General features: G+C 37.0%; 2 protein-coding genes and 1 non-coding gene across 3 annotated transcripts in view; 1 reads left to right on the forward strand and 2 right to left on the reverse strand.

Moving 5' to 3' along the window:
- The window catches only part of LOC107663691 (DNA polymerase alpha catalytic subunit-like), a 68,378-nt gene extending 52,738 nt beyond the window's left edge, over positions 1-15,640 (reverse strand). The window contains exons 1-26 of the mRNA XM_016453969.1: positions 15,484-15,640; positions 14,524-14,648; positions 14,341-14,437; positions 14,187-14,267; positions 13,976-14,091; positions 13,500-13,562; positions 13,255-13,356; positions 12,918-13,065; positions 12,695-12,827; positions 10,958-11,133; positions 10,618-10,730; positions 10,418-10,531; positions 10,264-10,338; positions 10,009-10,147; positions 9,746-9,900; positions 8,581-8,665; positions 6,750-6,811; positions 6,555-6,644; positions 6,333-6,449; positions 6,057-6,232; positions 5,805-5,934; positions 5,017-5,136; positions 4,824-4,920; positions 4,613-4,737; positions 4,384-4,530; positions 4,102-4,224 (exon numbers count right to left, since the gene is read on the reverse strand). Of these exons, the coding sequence (XP_016309455.1) occupies positions 4,102-4,224; positions 4,384-4,530; positions 4,613-4,737; positions 4,824-4,920; positions 5,017-5,136; positions 5,805-5,934; positions 6,057-6,232; positions 6,333-6,449; positions 6,555-6,644; positions 6,750-6,811; positions 8,581-8,665; positions 9,746-9,900; positions 10,009-10,147; positions 10,264-10,338; positions 10,418-10,531; positions 10,618-10,730; positions 10,958-11,133; positions 12,695-12,827; positions 12,918-13,065; positions 13,255-13,356; positions 13,500-13,562; positions 13,976-14,091; positions 14,187-14,267; positions 14,341-14,437; positions 14,524-14,648; positions 15,484-15,532 (2,958 nt within the window). The 5' untranslated portion in view covers positions 15,533-15,640. The remainder of the gene's footprint in view (positions 1-4,101; positions 4,225-4,383; positions 4,531-4,612; positions 4,738-4,823; positions 4,921-5,016; positions 5,137-5,804; positions 5,935-6,056; positions 6,233-6,332; positions 6,450-6,554; positions 6,645-6,749; positions 6,812-8,580; positions 8,666-9,745; positions 9,901-10,008; positions 10,148-10,263; positions 10,339-10,417; positions 10,532-10,617; positions 10,731-10,957; positions 11,134-12,694; positions 12,828-12,917; positions 13,066-13,254; positions 13,357-13,499; positions 13,563-13,975; positions 14,092-14,186; positions 14,268-14,340; positions 14,438-14,523; positions 14,649-15,483) is intronic.
- A 666-nt stretch (positions 15,641-16,306) lies between these two features.
- trnar-ucu (transfer RNA arginine (anticodon UCU)) lies at positions 16,307-16,396 on the reverse strand. Its single transcript is given in 2 exon segments — positions 16,307-16,342; positions 16,360-16,396. It is a non-coding gene; the product is annotated as a tRNA-Arg (tRNA).
- Positions 16,397-16,626: 230 nt separating this feature from the next.
- Positions 16,627-18,149, forward strand: LOC107663690 (ribosome biogenesis regulatory protein homolog). Its single transcript, XM_016453968.1, has 2 exons — positions 16,627-17,735; positions 17,804-18,149. Exon 1 carries the CDS (start codon positions 16,671-16,673, stop codon positions 17,703-17,705), a length of 1,035 nt encoding a protein of 344 aa, XP_016309454.1. The 5' UTR covers positions 16,627-16,670; the 3' UTR covers positions 17,706-17,735; positions 17,804-18,149.
- Positions 18,150-18,963: the final 814 nt, after the last annotated feature.

Consider the following 18,963-nt stretch of genomic DNA (forward strand, 5'->3'; position numbering starts at 1 on the left):
CTATTGCAAATCATTTTTGTAACTAAAAATAAGGCTGAAATAAATTATATTTAGACAAATTAGAAATGTTGCTTACGCAACTAACTGAAATAAAATTGCCTATAGAGTTGAAGTACTAAATTACTAAAACAAAAATACAAATTAAAGCTAAATAGAAATATTTAAAAAAAAGACAAAAGCACAACAAAATTACTAAAACTTAAATACTAAAATTAGCTAAAAACTGCCACATTTTCTAAATAAATATACAAAATTTTTTTAACTGAATACATAAAACTAAAATCTAATTCAAAATATGAATAAATACAAAAGCTAATTCAAAATATTAATAAATATTATAGCATATAACAGTATATAAATAATACTAAAATGACATTACACCATAGCAGCTAAAAGGTACAAAAAGAGCTCAAAATAATACACAGTGGCCAGTAACAATTTAAAAAGCACCTTCCCCCTTTTAAATGCTAAAGAAATGGGTTTAGCTGCTTTTAGTTTTAAAGAGCTGGTCATATGGTATTTTAAAGTGTCCTAATGTGTTGGAGTCCCATACAACAGGTTTAGATGCATCTAAGATCAGAAAACATTGTCATTTTCTCAGAATATACATTTAATATTAGAATTGCTTTCGAAATGATTCAGTCGAAGCAGTTCTGGGCTTAAGGTCTGTAAACCCCTCCCTTCCATAAGCCTACTCTGCTCTGATTGGTCAGCTGGCCAAGTCTGTTGTGATTGGTCTTTCTGTATACAATGCGTGTTGGAAACGATTACCATATACCATATATATTACATACATTACCATAATAAATTTTTTGACGCTGTAAGCTTACAAAAATGGCATCGATATTACCTTATCAATTCGAGCCCGAGTCCGAGGATGTTACCGATGCAGTCGCTCAACCGGAAAATCCATCGCAAGCACGACTTGATCAGGACGTTTCTCAGTGGTAAGTTTAAACTTTGTATGTGGTAATTTACATGATGTCTTCACATCATCATCTTTCGGCAACGAAAACAAAACAAACTTGCTTTCACCACACAGAACACAGAATCTTCTCGACCTGGGCCCGTATTCACAAAACATTTTATCTTACCATTAAGAGTTCTCCTAAACAGCAGTAAAAGTTTTTAGGTAAGAGTTTTCTCTTAAAACCTATTCACAAAGCTGCGGAGACAAACTTTTACTAAGGAATAGAGAGAAGTCTTATGCTAAGAGTAAGGGCGGGGTTGACCTTGTTGCTATGGATGATGTCAGCATACTTACTAGCTATGCACACAGCGATTGGCTGATAGTCTCTGTCAGAGATTTATTCATAGAAATATTGTAGAGCGCAATATTATGTTGCCATATTCAAACAAAGGTTTTAAAATAAAAATGTTAATTGCCACATTCAAATAAAGATTTTAAAATGCAGGCTAAATGTCACGAATATTCATATATATTCATCTAATTATCAGCCTCTTATGCTTCTTGTAAACAATTAGTCAATATGCATTAGGGCTGCCCTCGACTAAAGATTTTTCTGGTCGACTAGTAGTCATTCATTTTAAGCATTAGACGACTATTAGTCACACTTTTATTAATAAACCATATAAATTATAATAATGAGCCTTTAATTGCCAACATAGCCTAATAAGCGCTCAAGCGCACGCAAAAAAGGCTTGCCACAGCGCACCGGCAAATATAATAATTATGAATGTGTTAGGGAAAAACAGCAAGTACACTGCATTAACGTTTTAATAAATTATTGTTACACTAGTGCTTTCTGTTTTCGGTTTAAGAGATGAAGTCGGCGACACTGACTCGTCGTCTCCGCAGTATGCGCCTGTATGCATGTTTCATACGGATTAGCCTACATAATCTGAGAATATTTGTTTTCTATTTGAATTGGTTCATTTAAAAGTTTCACTCTCTGTAGATATATTGTTCATGTCTGTAATAAGGCAAGCATACACGGAGTTTCAAAGTGAGATGGCAGAAAGCGCATCCTGTTTGCTTTCATTATTTTACAAAAGCACAACGTTTCGTTGTTATTCTTAGTGCACACTAGGGGTGGGGGGAAAAATCGATACAGCATAGTATCGCGATATTTTCCGCGGCAATACTGTATCAATACACGGAAGCCAAGTATCGATCTTTTATTATACTATTTGGTAGAATAATCAAATCAATTTCTTTACAATCCACTAGATGGTGGTGTTGATTTTTTTTCTGGTGAGGTCAGCTGGGTCACCTTCAAGGAAAAATTGAAATCGCATCATATGACCCCTTTAAGATGTTTTGTGAATACGGGCCCTGATGTAAACACCAACTAGTGGTAGTGTTTGTGGGCAGGTCAGTGTTCGTATTTCGCGGGCAGGTGGGGATTATGCAAATGTGTTACCCAGTGACGTATACTGGCAGAAGAGTCGAGAATATGACGACTCGTTAAGGTGGTTCAGAATCGACTCTTTCTTTTGAGAGACTATTTCTTTATTTATCATGCACTTTTTTGATTAACAACTTTGCAGACTGTTTACATTGAAGGATAGCTACGTTACAAACTGCAAAAAATATATTTTTCAAAAACCCATATGACCTGCTCTTTAAAATATCAGCTTTAAAGTCATCCGTCTGCTAAGGAAGAGGATTAGGGCCAAGCAATAATTAAAAAAATAAAACCATCTCGAGATTAAAGTCATTATAATGCGAGATTAAACTTGTTAAATTTAGAGAAAAAAAGGTCGAAATATATTGTTGAGAATAAACTCATTAAATTACGAGAATAAAATCAAAATAAGATGCTGAGAATAAACACACTCGTGTCATGTTCATTTGATTTCGTTGGACAGTGTTAATCAGCGTCTGCAGTGGCGCAGGTCATAGATAGTGATGCTCGTAGATGAAGCCTATGCAGTTGACCAGAGTTCGAATCCGTCTTTTGCTGAACTCTCTCTTCTTTCTTTTTTCATCACATATCACATCGGATGCTATTTACACTAAGTGAAAATGGTGATATATTCTATTTACACTAAGTGACAACAGCAGCATTTTTAGCGATGTGGTATTTACACTAAGTGAAAATAGCGATTCTATTACGCTATGTAAAAGTAGTAGATCTTTGCAATAAGGGTAAATAGTAATTAGATGCTATTTATACTTTTAAATAGTGACATACTATTTGCACCTCAGTATTGATCCATGTGACATCAGGGGTTCAACCGTAATTTTCACGCAGATGACAAAGCTGACACAGAATAGCATACGCTGTTTACGTTCAGTGGATATTCTCCAAAATGGCACCAGGGTGACGCGGAGGAGACGAATTGTTGAATAAAGTCGTTATTTTTGTTTTCTTTGCATACAAAAAGTATTCTTGTAGCTTAGTAAAATTACGGTTGAACCCCTGATGTCACATGGATTATTTTACCAATCTCCTTTCTTCGTTTCTGGACCTTGATCGTGGTAATTACATTGCAGTCTATGGGAGGGTCAGAGAGCTGTCAGAATTAATCAAAAATATCTTAATTTGTGTTCCGAAGATGAACGGAGGTCTTATGGGTTTAGAATGACATGAGGGTGAGTAATCAATGACAGAATTTTCATTTTTGGGTAAACTAACCCTTTAATGAGTTTATTCTCAACATTTATGTTCAACTTTTCTTTCTCAAAATTTAACGAGGTTTTTCTCGAAACACGACGACTTTTTTTCTCGAAATTTAATGAGTTTATTCTCAACATTTTATTTCAATATTTTTCTCGAAATTTAAAGAGTTTAATCTCGCATTATAATGACTTTAATCTCGAGATTGTTTTATTTTTTTATTATTGCTTGGCCCTAATCCTCTTCCATTGTCTGCTTATATAATCTAAATGTTGACAAAAATTGCTCTTAAAAAACGCATGTATTTGCAACTTACTGTCTCTTACAGGAATATGGACCCAGAAAAAAAAAAAAAACTAAAAACAAGTTTTTTGTAATATAAATGATACAAGATATTAAAAAAAAAAAAAAAAAAGGCGGAGGGAGTCATGGTCTTTGTTACGTTCTATTTCAATAGAGCAGATCTAAACAGAATGCTGTAGAACCATTAAATACAGTATTGTGTACTGTTACATACCTCTCTTCCTTTATGAGTGACCAATGCAGCCAAAGGCTTGGCGTAAAAGCGACTGAAGGAAAAGCCAAGGCATCCATACATGCTGTTAGCTGTCAGCTTCAGGGCCTTCTGCCTGATATCATACTATGGGAGAAGATTAATCAAGGTTTGCATGCATAAAATTCTACTTTAGTGTTTTAAAACTAAATATAATATTGGCAGAGCTAGAAAAAAAAAATTACCAAATGGACAGTCTGTTATCAATACAGAAAGCATTGAAATCTTGCCCGGGATTATACTTACTTGCAAGTACAGGTCAGGGTTGAGGTCCGCTTGCTTCATTAGCTGTTTGACCTGTCGTCGGCGCTCCACCAGTTTTCGAATTTCTTTGGGAAGAATGCCCATCTCCAGACTCAGATCTGGCAGCTCAGGAATCTCATCGTCATCCTCCTGTAATCGCGGAAGTAGTTTAGGGCATGCTCAAAATACATAAACATACCCATGCAGGCAAAGCAGACCACCCCCGACACACCTTAGTTTTCTTGAGTGCGTTGGTCGCTCCCCTCTCAACGGTAGTAAAGCAGATGTTGAACTCCTGGATGATGGAGGGGTACAAACTGTTGAAGTCCAACAGGAGAATGAACTTATCATAGAAACCTGATGGAAGAAGAAAAAATTGATAATTTGGGAGGTACAAACATAAAAACGCAACCAGTGATATGCATAAAGACATTGTGACTCACCAACTTTTGGGTCCAGCACCAAACCTCCAGCATATGCTGCCTTCTTCCTTGTTTTGTTGGCTTTGCCCTTCCCCGAGTCAATATCCTCATCCTCACCCTGAGAACAGAATTAAAATAAGAAAAAGTACAGGAACAGTATAAATTAAGGTTAAATGGGGTGACAGCTGCAATAATGGAGGGAGGAATCTGATACCAGAACTTGCTGTGGTTTCTTGAAGAATTGTTTGTCTGGAACAATGAAGTTCTTCTCATGGAAAGCATGGAGCAGTAGGTATTCGTTCCTCTCAGAGCGCCCTCCCATCAAAGTACGAGACTATGACAGAATAAACATTAAAAGAGAACAGCATGACATGCAATCATCATTAGTGAATCAATTTTACATATACATTAGCGCTGGGACAATAAATCGATGCATCGCAAATCGAGAAATGATTCTGCATCGATTCTTAGATTTTCCGAAGGCATCGCGATACTCTCTTGAAGCGATTCTGAGCTCAGTTTTTAACAGCAGATGGCACTGCGAGCTTTAGAAATAGCCGTATTCTGCTTGCTTCCAGATCCTTACACATGCACCAGTTGAACCTAAAATACTCATTCATAAATTTCGAAAACGTTGAAGTGAATTACAAGGATGTTCACAGTGGGCTGTGTTTACCTTAATCTCGCATCAAAGCATAAGCCGATGTGCAAGTACATTTAACCACTTACATTACTCAGCCAAAAGTGCAAGCACTCTTCTTCGTGAGCATTTGAGTGTGCGGTTAAAAACTAAGCTCAGAATCGATTCGAGAGAGAATCACGATGAATTCCGAAAATCTCAGAATCTATCCACGAATCGCGATGCATCGATTTATTGTCCCAGCCCTAATATACATATATATACATACATAACATTTGCGTCTTATACTAATTACATATTAATACAAGCGGAGCCAAGCTAAAATGTGGTTTGCATGGGTGTAGTTTGTAGAGGTATCTTACCATGACGTTACCGGCGATGTTAGTGATCTGCAATGCTAGCGGCAGCACATTCAGTTCGCACATGATTTGAAGAATCAGTTTGGCATCCATCCAGGTGAGCTCCAAAAGGTAGAGTAAGTGCGGCGAATCACTATTGAAAAAGGAGAGAAAGAAACGGATGGAAAAATTTGAATACTGCCACCATAACTGGAAACATTCTGATTGAGGATCTGAAGCAAGAAGTCAAGTGCGACCACACAGGTGGCATCTAACCTGTAGAAGCTCCTGATGTTCTCTGGTGGCACCACCACTCTCTCTGTCTTTAGGATCTGGGCAGCCAGCTCAGTCAGGTTATAACTCTTACACCGAATCAGCTCTTTGGCAGAGATCTCAACGTCACAAACCAGGCGTCCACAAGTGGCACTCTTCTCAGCAAAGCCACTGCGACCCTGAAATTACAAAAAATAAAAATAAATTGGCACAAATGGATTAAAACATGATAAAATTATAATCTTATATGACTTCCAGTCCTCATAGAAGTCTTCGCACCCCCAGTTTGGGCATGTTGGCTCTTCTTAGACGACCAATCTTTGACCAGTGAGGTACTTTGCACACACTGATTCTCTGCAGGAGCACTTCAAGTTCAAATCCAAAGATATCATGGCCCTACAGCATCAAAAGGAAGATGTGGTCAAGTCAGAAAATAAATAAATAAAATGCATCAGCAACACAGCAGGTGAAGCCCAGGTGAATGAACGCATTTGAACTCACGACTAAGACATCTGGATCGATCTTGTGCATCTTGGCCAAGAAGAAGCCCAGAAGTGTACGCTCTGTACCAGCAATTTCCACTATACCATTCTGAGTCAAATCAAGAGACAAAAACAGCAGGGGTTTATTAATTCATTATCATTTTATTTATAATTCGAAAAAGCAAGCTTCATCTGATAGATAAGAACAAAATACCTTTTTCCTAACCGCCTCTTTAAAGTCATATGGAAAGATACAGTCGTTGGGCTTGCTCACCACTGCAACAGAAAATAATTAGTTATACAAGCCAAAAACAAGCTATGACATTAATAAAATGACTATTGATTTAAATTAACCCTTATAATGCACATTTTATCTGATGAATAACTTCCCTTTAATGAGTGAATATGCAACCATTTCAAAGTTTGTTACCATGTTATTACTATACTTATTAATTTAAAAAAGCAATTCTTAAAAAATTTCAAACCATACATGAAGTATAGCAAAACCAGTGTAATGCAAGAAATAACTATCAATATTTTAGAAACTTGATTTGAATATATAGGCTAGTTATATGAAAATGATAATGTTTTCAAACAAAATGTATTCATTTTACTTGCATAGACTTTCACTTTTATGATGCAAAGATGATCGATTTCTCTTGCTGCCATGGTTCAATATTAATAGAGGGCAGCAGTGAAACGTCCACTTTTTCAAACCTCGATTAATATTTGAATTTAGACTATTTGGTCTTTCGTCACCCCTTTCAACTGTAGTTAATTTGATGAAGTTTATTTGTCATGTCACGTACATTTTTTGTCTGCTTACAGTAAGTTTGTGCTTGTATTAGGGGTGTGCGATATTGACAAAAAATAATATCTCGATATTTTCTGGGATTTTATCGATGACAATAATTAGACGATATTTTGCTGAGTGTGTTATTGTGCTTGGTACCTTAAGGACTGCCGAAGACAGCTGACTCATAATGTTTTTAATATTCTTCATATTCTGTGTGGTGGTCAGTTCATACTGATAGAAATTAATCTTTTCCAATAAGTTTAAACAGATTTTTACATTTTATGGGCATTTTTACCTTTATAAAGCCATTTTTTCTAGAAGTGTCCATTATCTTTTGAGTCAAATTCTTACATTTAATCAGGGAATTAGAATAATAAGACATTTGGGCTGTTACCAAGCAAATGAAATAAAACATGAAAAAAATCTAAAAATAAAAAGCCAAAATTTGAAATGAAAACCGCCAGCAGGTGATAGCAAATCCCTCTTAATAAGTGAGTCATTGCGATTGAACCGAATCATGTAAACGTTTGATTAATTCAAGAACGAAACACCGTCATGTTGCTCAGAGACACAAAACAGCGCTGTGGCTGTATTCGGGATGATTTTTGTTGGCGAAATAGAGCAAAACCAAGCAATATGGTGTCTAAAACGTAAGTCTCTTAATTAACTTATTGTTTATTGAATTCAATGTCAAATTTGTAATCATGGTATTTTTTGGAGAAAAACGGCACTCTTCGTGTGAAATTTAATAACTATATGAAGTGGTATAAATATATAAATTTTCTGCCATCATGTCTTGAATTTGTGATCATTCTAAATGCATTTTAATAGACTGAATCATACAGTGAAAAAAAAACACACTAAATGCACACACGCACTAGTCTAGACTTCACGTAATGTATGCGTGCGCTCTGTAGGGATGTTTTGAATGGTTTTTGCAAAATACTCAATAATGTCAAATCACACATCGTTAAAACAACAATTACGATATTATCGCAGACGATATATATCGCACACCCCTAGCTTGTATATTCATATTTATCAAGAAAATTCAGTCCTAAAAGTGTGTGAGACAGTAAAAAAGGCCAAGCGTATTGCATGAGATCAATCTAACTCGTAGATGTATGAAATAAGCAATCTCTTCTGACTCAAAAATGAGTTATAAGGGTTAAAACAAAGCAGGTTCTGGACTTCATGTTCAGGGTATTACTCTCACATGAATATTAAAATGCTGAGTGATGGAACTCACCACAGAAATGGGTCTGAAATGGGGGCCGTGGTGGTGCTCTGTCCAGAGGAAATTTATGATGAATGAGGGCAGCAAGGGAAATAATCTGCTCAAGACAATACACAAGCAAAGGAAGTGACAATGAACTCCTTTAAAGCCATACTGCAGCTGAGCTACTAGGGATGTAACGATTAACCGCGAGCCGGTTGAAAATCGATTTAAATATGTGACTATTCAAATCGGTTGAGATGCTAAACAAATCGCGATTCAATTAGGGGTAGGAGTTTATATGAATGTATGTCTGAGGGGATCTTACTTCTTACGTCTTTTGGTGGTATTTTTTCTTTTCCTCTTGCCTCTGTATAATGCATATTAAAGTTCATAAGTGCAGGCTGTGCAGCGCTGCTTTGTTTACAGCGGAAACCAAGGAAACGCTTTAAGCGCCACCTGCTGGCAGAGAGTGAATCTGCGTCTCATTCAGCTCGTCTGCTGTTTCTGTTTCATGCAGATATTTTTTATGCATAGTTTCTCAAAACTGAAGTCAAACCAATCTGTTTTTGCTTCAAATTTCGAAATTATACAATGTAATTTAGATTAAAAACTGCTCATGTTGCATGTATTTAGCATCTTTTTTTGGATCATGATTAAAATGCAGTGGTTTCCACTAATTTTAAATGGAAAGAGCACAGACAAAGCCTTAGTTTGTTTATATGAAGATTTCTTTTATTTGTGTTACTTATTTATTTGATTTGGGGCTTGTTTTAAAATCTCAATTTAGTTTTGTTATTTACATTTACATTATATTTAAATTTTGGTATTTAGCAGACGCTTTTATCCAAAGCGACTAACAAATTAGGACAATAGAAGCAATCAAAACCAACAAAAGAGCAATAATTTACAAGTGCTATATTAGTATATTATTATAGTGTTATATTTCAATTTCACAAAGAAACGTAGAGTATTTTGTCCAAGCAATAATAAAAGGACACATTTAATTTAATTTGTCTTAAATCTCATTTTGTTAAAAAAAATCGTGAATCGAATCGTGAAATCAAAACCGTAAATCGAATCAAATCATAAGTTGAGTGAATCGTTACATCCCTAGCTACGACTTAATGGGGAATGATTCAATGATCAGTCATCAGAGACCTGCAGACAGGTCAGAGGGACCAGACCCAGATTTTACCTCATTCTGGTGGGTCTTTGGGTTCTGCACAGTCTTTAGACTTATGGACATGACGACCAGAGGAGGAGGCGGCAGGTCTTTAACTACTGAGATCAGGTCAATCTTCTGTGCAACAGCCTCCACCTTAGACCAGCTAATAGGCTGATTGCTCAGCTCTAGAGGGCATAGCAAGAGTGGACACAGTAAATTATTAAAGTATCAAGCTTTAACTAGCACGCGGTTGTTGCAATGGTATGTTTGTATATTTTGAAAGAAAGACTCACGAGGGGTCTTCACATCAAGCCAGCAAGGCCCACGGATCTTCCTGTTAAGGAGGAAGTGTTCTAAACTGGAGGTGTTGATTCCAAACACGTGGGAAAATGTAGACCCCTTCAGCTCAGATGGCAAAGGAGGAAGTTCAGCCTACAGAAACACAATACACACATCACAAAAAAATGCCTCAGACTCCAAGATTCCAGGAAGTTTCTATAAAATAGACATGACTGTTTTGAGTGTATAAGTGAGAGACGCCCACTCACAGAGTATTTGACTTCGAGGTACTCGCACTGTGAGGGGATATCTGGGATTTCAAAGGCATAGTTCTTTGGCACTGGCTGTTGGAACAGGAGATGAACATTTTACAACTTTATATTTGTAGCACAGAAAACAGAAATGATGGGTAGTAGCAATTACCTTGGACTTAAACTTCATGATTTTGAACTTCTCAGACAGACTGTTGAACTCCTCATACACATCCATCATTCCTACTGGACTGTCTGTCTGCTCGCCAGTTGCCAGATTCACTTTCTAAAATCACAGCAACACAAAAAAAAAAATATTTAATTAAATGTGCATGTTTTTGAATATGCACATCAACTAAAAGGTGGTCTTACATGTTTTCTGGGAAGGAGATACATTGTTCTCTCAATGTTTTTTACAGCAACACAACAGCTGACATGTGCTTCAGCTGACTCAATCCAGACTTTTCCGAACAAGTACACCACACCTGCAGAGAAAAACACAAATAAACTGTACAACACCCCTTTTATATTTATCAAATCATTGCAATTATGCAGGAATAAAAAGGAAAACTTTAAAATGGGGCATTTGAAGTTCAAGCACTTGATTTGATTATATAACCATCAATTATGGGTCGCAGAAAAGAGCTAAAACCATTAGGATGGATGTGTATGCACATGTATTATGCAAAATTATTGAGCAGGAGATGCACACCAGGTTGGCTGTACTGGTCTTCAAAAGCATCCAACCAGTAGAAGCGGAAGACCATATCTCCGTCAGGTCCCTCCATCAGCGGAAGTTGGCTGGAGTCCACCTGCACTTCCACAGGAGTCTCAATGGGTTCCCCCTCCTCAATCTTCTCCCAGCCCATACCACCACCCAGTCCAGATCTGAGGAGCGCAAACTAGACAGTTATGGCAGAAAACGGCCTTCTCTAATCTGCGAAGGGTCTTTGTAGGAAGATTGTCACATCAGTGCAAATATAGACTATTCTTAATTCAAAGCCTGTGTGTTTTGCAGACATACATTAACATCTCATCCTGTGGCTCAGTCTTGGGCTCCACTTTAACAGTGGGTGTGGTCTCAAGCTCAACCTCCTCAATGTTCTCTGCCTCCATGGACTCATCAAAGTCCATCTCATCAAACTCAATCGCCTCTTCTAAATACAAATTTCAATCACAATTAAAAGCGATAAATTTTTTAAGAAACTGCACCCAAAGACTGCAGGAATAAAAGAGGGCAGATATACCTTCAGGCTCTTCAGTCTTGGGCTTCTTTATCTGTGTAGCAGCTGGTTTACTAGGTTGAACGTGAGCAGAGGACCTGGGTGAAAGGTCAGCTGGAGGAACCCGTGTCACCACAGGTCTGGGCTTCGACATTTGGACTTCAGGTGACTCCTGAGAGATGGACAAAGGGTTTTAATAGTGCCAATTTTTTTAATAAACAATAATCTAACACTATCTAAAGAAGTGCAACTTATTATGTAACTTCTCATGTACACCACTATTTTCTTCTTATAAAATGCATGTATTTTCAGTCTTACCAAGCAAATCAATGTTCAACCATTTTGAACAAGGAATAACTACCTTTGGAACCTGTGGTTTGACTGAAAATGGATTCATAGGGGATCCCAGTGTTTTCTTCTTCTTCAAAGTAATGACTGGTGGTGGAGTGAGCAAAACTGGCTTCTGTGAAACATTCAAATGATCATGAGGTCATAAACCTGCAATGCCTGACATACTGTAGTACAAACACTGTAGATAAAAAAGCACCTACAGGATGCCTGTATTAAAAGTAGACAGCTATTGATTTGATACAAAAGGTCATTCACCTCAGAGTGCAGGTCCTGCAGAATATCTCCCAGCAGATCATCTTGAGACAAATCCACATGTTTCTATAATGCAAACATGGATATAGACATTTCTGTTATACCTCTCTGACCTTCATTACAGATGCCAAATTGCCAAATAATGACAGAACTTTCCTTCATGTTTGAACTACTCCATAAATATTTAAGTGCAGGTTAATTTAAAGGTGACATCTCATGAAAATCTGACTTTTCCAGGTTTTAAGTGCTATAATCAGGTCCCTGGTGCATCTACAAACCAAGGAAATGTGAAAAAGATTAACCCAATCACTTTGTTTTGGTAAGCCTTTTTCTGCAAGCATCCGAGAAAACGAGCGCGTCTGATTTCGCTCCCTTGGTGACGTGATTCAGCGGAAGTTGGCTGGAGTCCACCTGCACTTCCACAGGAGTCTCAGTGGGTTCCCCCTCCTCAATCTTCTCCCAGCCCATACCACCACCCAGTCCAGATCTGAGGAGCGCAAACTAGACAGTTATGGCAGAAAACGGCCTTCTCTAATCTGCGAAGGGTCTTTGTAGGAAGATTGTCACATCAGTGCAAATATAGACTATTCTTAATTCAAAGCCTGTGTGTTTTGCAGACATACATTAACATCTCATCCTGTGGCTCAGTCTTGGGCTCCACTTTAACAGTGGGTGTGGTCTCAAGCTCAACCTCCTCAATGTTCTCTGCCTCCATGGACTCATCAAAGTCCATCTCATCAAACTCAATCGCCTCTTCTAAATACAAATTTCAATCACAATTAAAAGCGATAAATTTTTTAAGAAACTGCACCCAAAGACTGCAGGAATAAAAGAGGGCAGATATACCTTCAGGCTCTTCAGTCTTGGGCTTCTTTATCTGTGTAGCAGCTGGTTTACTAGGTTGAACGTGAGCAGAGGACCTGGGTGAAAGGTCAGCTGGAGGAACCCGTGTCACCACAGGTCTGGGCTTCGACATTTGGACTTCAGGTGACTCCTGAGAGATGGACAAAGGGTTTTAATAGTGCCAATTTTTTTAATAAACAATAATCTAACACTATCTAAAGAAGTGCAACTTATTATGTAACTTCTCATGTACACCACTATTTTCTTCTTATAAAATGCATGTATTTTCAGTCTTACCAAGCAAATCAATGTTCAACCATTTTGAACAAGGAATAACTACCTTTGGAACCTGTGGTTTGACTGAAAATGGATTCATAGGGGATCCCAGTGTTTTCTTCTTCTTCAAAGTAATGACTGGTGGTGGAGTGAGCAAAACTGGCTTCTGTGAAACATTCAAATGATCATGAGGTCATAAACCTGCAATGCCTGACATACTGTAGTACAAACACTGTAGATAAAAAAGCACCTACAGGATGCCTGTATTAAAAGTAGACAGCTATTGATTTGATACAAAAGGTCATTCACCTCAGAGTGCAGGTCCTGCAGAATATCTCCCAGCAGATCATCTTGAGACAAATCCACATGTTTCTATAATGCAAACATGGATATAGACATTTCTGTTATACCTCTCTGACCTTCATTACAGATGCCAAATTGCCAAATAATGACAGAACTTTCCTTCATGTTTGAACTACTCCATAAATATTTAAGTGCAGGTTAATTTAAAGGTGACATCTCATGAAAATCTGACTTTTCCAGGTTTTAAGTGCTATAATCAGGTCCCTGGTGCATCTACAAACCAAGGAAATGTGAAAAAGATTAACCCAATCACTTTGTTTTGGTAAGCCTTTTTCTGCAAGCATCCCAGAGACTTATATTACATATTGTTAAAAGGGGCATAATATGTCACCTTTAATTAATATTTGAATTAAACATTTACATAAAGGCCAATTTTATGCAGAAGTACCAAACTGTGAACAAAGTGGCACAGTGACTCTTACCTCAGCAGGTTTCTTCACATTGCTATTCATGAACATGCTTTTAATGCTGTTGGGTTTACTGACAGACACTTTTTTCACATTCTTTTTCGAATCCCCTCCCTTTCCACCTTGTTTACCTGTTTACAGTCAAAGAGAGAGCAAAAATAACTGGGAAAGACAACTCAGGGAACAATGCTTAATACTGCAAACTGACAAAATAAAAAGAACTTACTTTTAGGGTCCTTCTCCAATGCGTCATCATGCAAATCATCATCAAAGATTTCTCTGCCATCCTCCACATACCCTGTCCCATCTGACAAAAACAGACATTCAGCTGGTGCCAATTTAAGCACTGAGGTCAGCAGAAGTATGAAAATTTGACTGACCATCATCAATGATCCAATCATCATCCTGTCTCTCCCGCACTATTTTTGAGTACTGCTCTTCATCCACCTCCTCATAGATGCTGGTGAACTCCTCCACCTGATTCACAGCACATTGTCAAAACACTGGAACGGCACAGAAGACATGTACATCAAGAATACACCAAAAGCTGGCATGCAACTCGCCTCGTATTTAACCTTCTCCCCCTTCTTGGCTCGTTTAAGTTGTTCTAAAGCCGACTTGCGCCCCACTTTCTCTTTTTTCTCCCGCCTGGAACGTGAAGTGGCAATGCCACACGTGTCGGACGCGTCTATGGGATAAAGAAATGTGGTTCAGTAAAATCAAACTGCAACAAGCTTAAACATATTATATAGAAAACTGTAAAATGACAAGTCGCGAGTGACACATGAAATTAAAATGGATGGACAATTATAAGCAAATCATGGTTATAATTTTCCAGCAAAAGCTCTCATGGAATAACATCATTTGCTGTATGATTTTCAGTTATTATTGAAAATAAAAATAAATGTAAAAAAAAAAATACATATTATTATAATGATTAATTTATGTTTTAATGTCTCTAAGAGACGTAAACTAAAAATAATATTACTATAGTTAAAATAATGATAATGCTTTTACTGGCATACAGATATATTTCTAAAAATAAAACCATTTTTGCAGATTTCAAATATGAAACCAAAACTATAAACCACTGATCCTAGGACCAAGGTACACATTTTTATTAAACATATTTATAAGAAATGTTAATGCAAATGTTAAAAGCTTCTTTAGGTCAGTCTATTACAAACAGGAAGTAGTTACAAATGGATCATTTAAATGGATATTTATATGTCAGCTAGGAAAGAGCAACGCTTTATAAAGTGAAACATTCTGTCAATGTCATTGTTGACACTTCATGTTCAATTCACATTAAAAGGCTGAAGCATCAAAATTACTAAACAAAAGCATATTACACCTTCACGTATTTGCATAAACGCATATTTTAGCGATTGGTGCAGGTATATCAGTTCATTATATTTAATATTAATATTATATTAGCGCTGTCAGTACAGGCATCAAATAAACTGAATGAACTGCATTGATATTCTGTAAGCTAATAAACACTGAGCAATGTAAAAACTCACCACAATCTCCACCGTCCATGTCTTTATCTGGATTTGCGACAGGAGCCATCAATATAAATTAGTGCCAGATGGGAGGTAAAATTTCACTCGTCTTTAGAAGCGCCGAGCCAAAACAACAGATTCCGCGCCAAAAAGTCTTCCCGGGGAAACTCGAGCAGCGGATATGACGACATCAGCAGCCGTCCAAATCTGAACCAGTTCAATGATCCGAATTGTTTAGACATTAGATATTAGACCACATATTATTTTAAGAAGGTTTCTTTGAGACTTTGGTGTTTAGTACAGTTAGAAATGACTTTATTTGTATAACTGGAAATATAATTCTGCATTTCTAATAGAATTGGTCATTTACCAAGATTTATATTTGTGCATACATTAGCCAAAAACAATATTTTTCGACACAAAGAGGCGTCTACAGCACCTGACCAACATACGAAGCACAATGACACTAAAACAATGCTAAAACCAAGTAGTAAATAACATGAAGCAATTTTACATTCGTCTCCATTAAAAATTATTTTTTTTTACAATATGTTTGTTGTTAATCTGTACAAATGTAACCATCTGGCGATCTACTACCTTATTGTTCTTCAAAAAACGTAAAATAATCCTACCATATTCACAAAGAAGTGATAAACATAAATATATTTATTATTTGATCGTAAGTATTGAACGTACCGCTCCATAGCTTTGAGTTAATCTATATGAGATTCACACATTCTCAGAGTGAATCACTGAACCGTGTTTGGTTGAATCATATCTCCGAACACTCAAGTTAACTTCTGGTATGTGGCCATTTTATCGATTCTGAAAACAAAAGAATCGACTCTGGTGGGACTCGAACCCACAACCTTTGAATGACCTCACTCATCCATCTAGAAGTCCAATGCGCTATCCATTGCGCCACAGAGCCGATGGGACGCGCGGCGACTGTGTCGGTACTCCTTCCTATATTTGAAGTTTTAGTACCCTACTTTATTTAGTCAAAATAATACATAGACACTATTATATTATATCTTTTTGTTTTTCTACAACTCTATATGTAAAACAAACATATTACATTTATTTTTGTTTGAAATATTTTCGTATTTTTTTCTTTTTCTAAGCAAGAGGTCTTTTATTTTGACAAAGTACTTCCGCTTGCAGCAGCCCATGTGGGAAAACCACGTTGTGTCATTAGAACCAAAATGGCTTCGTGCAGCATAGAAGACGTGCTCGCTAAAGCCGAAAGAGACGAGGCTGAAAAGCTAAAAGGTATTACAGTAAACAAAGAGTTAGATCTCGAATTTGACCCGGGTAATTTGCTTGCGTTTGATAAGAATCGGATAGATACTCGGGAATTTAAAGACAACAAACGGGAAGACTTTATACGCTCATTAGCTAGAGATAACACTCAACTCCTCATCAACGAGATGTGGAAACTTCCAACAGAAAGAGTTGAAGAAATCATCGTAGCCAAGCTACCAGATCCATCCACTCCGTTACCCAGGGAAAAGCCTGCACCAAAACCAAAGCCTCCTACAAAGTGGGAACAGTTTGCCAAACTGAAAGGCATTCAGAAGAAAAAGAAGACCAACTTAGTCTGGGATGAAGTTCATAAGGAATGGAGGAGGCGATGGGGATACAAACGTGCCAAAGATGACACCAAGGAATGGTTGATAGAGGTCCCAGAGAATGCAGATCCCAGTGAGCACCAGTTTGCTAAAAGGAATAAAGCCAAGAAGGAGCGAGTGGCCAAGAATGAGTACAACAGACTCAAGAACATCGCCAGAGCTCAGAAGATCAAGGTGCCAGGCATGGGACTCGCACCCACCCCTCGGCAGCCCAAAGCAGAGCTGGCACAAGCCGTCAATGTCGCCAAGATATCCACAGCCTCTGTTGGTAAATTCCAGGATAACCTGCCCAAGGAGAAAACGCCTAAAAACACTGGGAAAAAGAGAAAATTCCAGCCTCTTATTGGTGACTTTAGTAGTGAGAAACAAAAACAGCTGGATTTACTGAAAGTGATGGACAGTAAGAAGCCACGTCTTGACATCACCAAAGCTGTGAATAAGCAAATGAGGGAAGAGGATCGGGAATCGGCACAAAAGAGTAAGAAAGGCTTTGGAAAGAAGGGACGAAGGGGAAACATGTCTGGTAAAGGAAAAGGAAAGGCTGGTGGAAAGGGAAAGGCTCCCAAAGGCAAAGGACGGAAACCTCACATGAAGCAAGGAAAACGCTAAAATCTACAGCAGTGTGGACTTCTTATATATGTGTATATATGTGTGTGTGTGTGTATATATATATATATATATATATATATATATATATATATATACATATTGTAAAATCCTAAATATGTATTGTGTACGTGATGTCAACCAGTTATGTGTCATATACAGCCACAACTTTGAGTGCCTTGGTGCTAGAGTTTGATTCTATTCAATATGTATTCATTGATACTATTCATTCTGGACTTACAGTTTTTATGAAAACATGAGTGTATTGCTGGACTGAAAATAATTGGACTGTGAATGTTTGATTTAATATCGCCACCTGTTATTCATATTAGTGATTTCACAATAAATTAAAAAATCCTTTCTGATATGTCATCTATTCTTGGTTGAATATTGTGAATAACATAGATTGTAGGTCATATATTGCCCAAAAAGTAATCAAAAAATTAAAAACATACTCTACTTATTATATGTGCTGTGATACAATAATGAGAATCATTCTGCTTGAATACAGTCTTAAATTACATGTTATACTACCGTTTAACATTAACTACCTTTATGTATAAAGTTGCATTTTTTTATTTTATGAAATTGGATGTATTTTGTTAATATAAAAAGTGCAAAACAAATAATTATATATATTCATATAATGCTTCTAATCTCTTATTTCTTGCATTTGTTCAGTTCTGGTTAGTTTTACATTATTTGTTCCATGTGGAATAAATATAATTTAATTTTCAGACCCTAAAGACAGTTGTGATTGATCAGTGCTGCTGTCTGTAGGTGCATTCATGGAATACATCTAAATGCATGTTTTATTGCGTTAGTAAAACATTTATTTTTTTAAATTAAATGTACTATGATGATGTTGCATATAGCATGCATGATTTGACCGTGCTAAACTGAAACTCCCCCTAAACATTTATGTTTGGATTTGTTGTCGTTTTTGATAGATTATAAGCAACTATACTGATGTAGTAATTTAATGTTAATCAATTACCTTAAATACTCTCACCCATCCACCAAGTGAGAAACAAGACACCATATGTTTAAAATTTTGATGTGTCTGCAGAGTTGGTGGCTCTTTCTAAACAAATTAATAACTAGTTCTTGAGTTGATGGATGGTGTTTGACCACCGACACCATTTTTGATCAGCTGGGGGGCTTTGGGAGGGGAAGTGCCCATCTGTTGACTGCTGTCAGGTTTGTAAAGCAAAATTAGTCAAACAATCACAATACAAATACCCCATGGGCAGAAATATAG

Source organism: Sinocyclocheilus anshuiensis, unplaced genomic scaffold (assembly GCF_001515605.1).
Source record: "Sinocyclocheilus anshuiensis isolate Anshui unplaced genomic scaffold, SAMN03320099.WGS_v1.1 scaffold928, whole genome shotgun sequence".
Taxonomy (NCBI): Eukaryota; Metazoa; Chordata; class Actinopteri; order Cypriniformes; family Cyprinidae; genus Sinocyclocheilus; species Sinocyclocheilus anshuiensis.

Bases quoted from the DNA above. Each gene is read 5' to 3' on its own strand.
- LOC107663690 (XM_016453968.1), top strand. From the start codon at position 16,671: ATGGCTTCGTGCAGCATAGAAGACGTGCTCGCTAAAGCCGAAAGAGAC.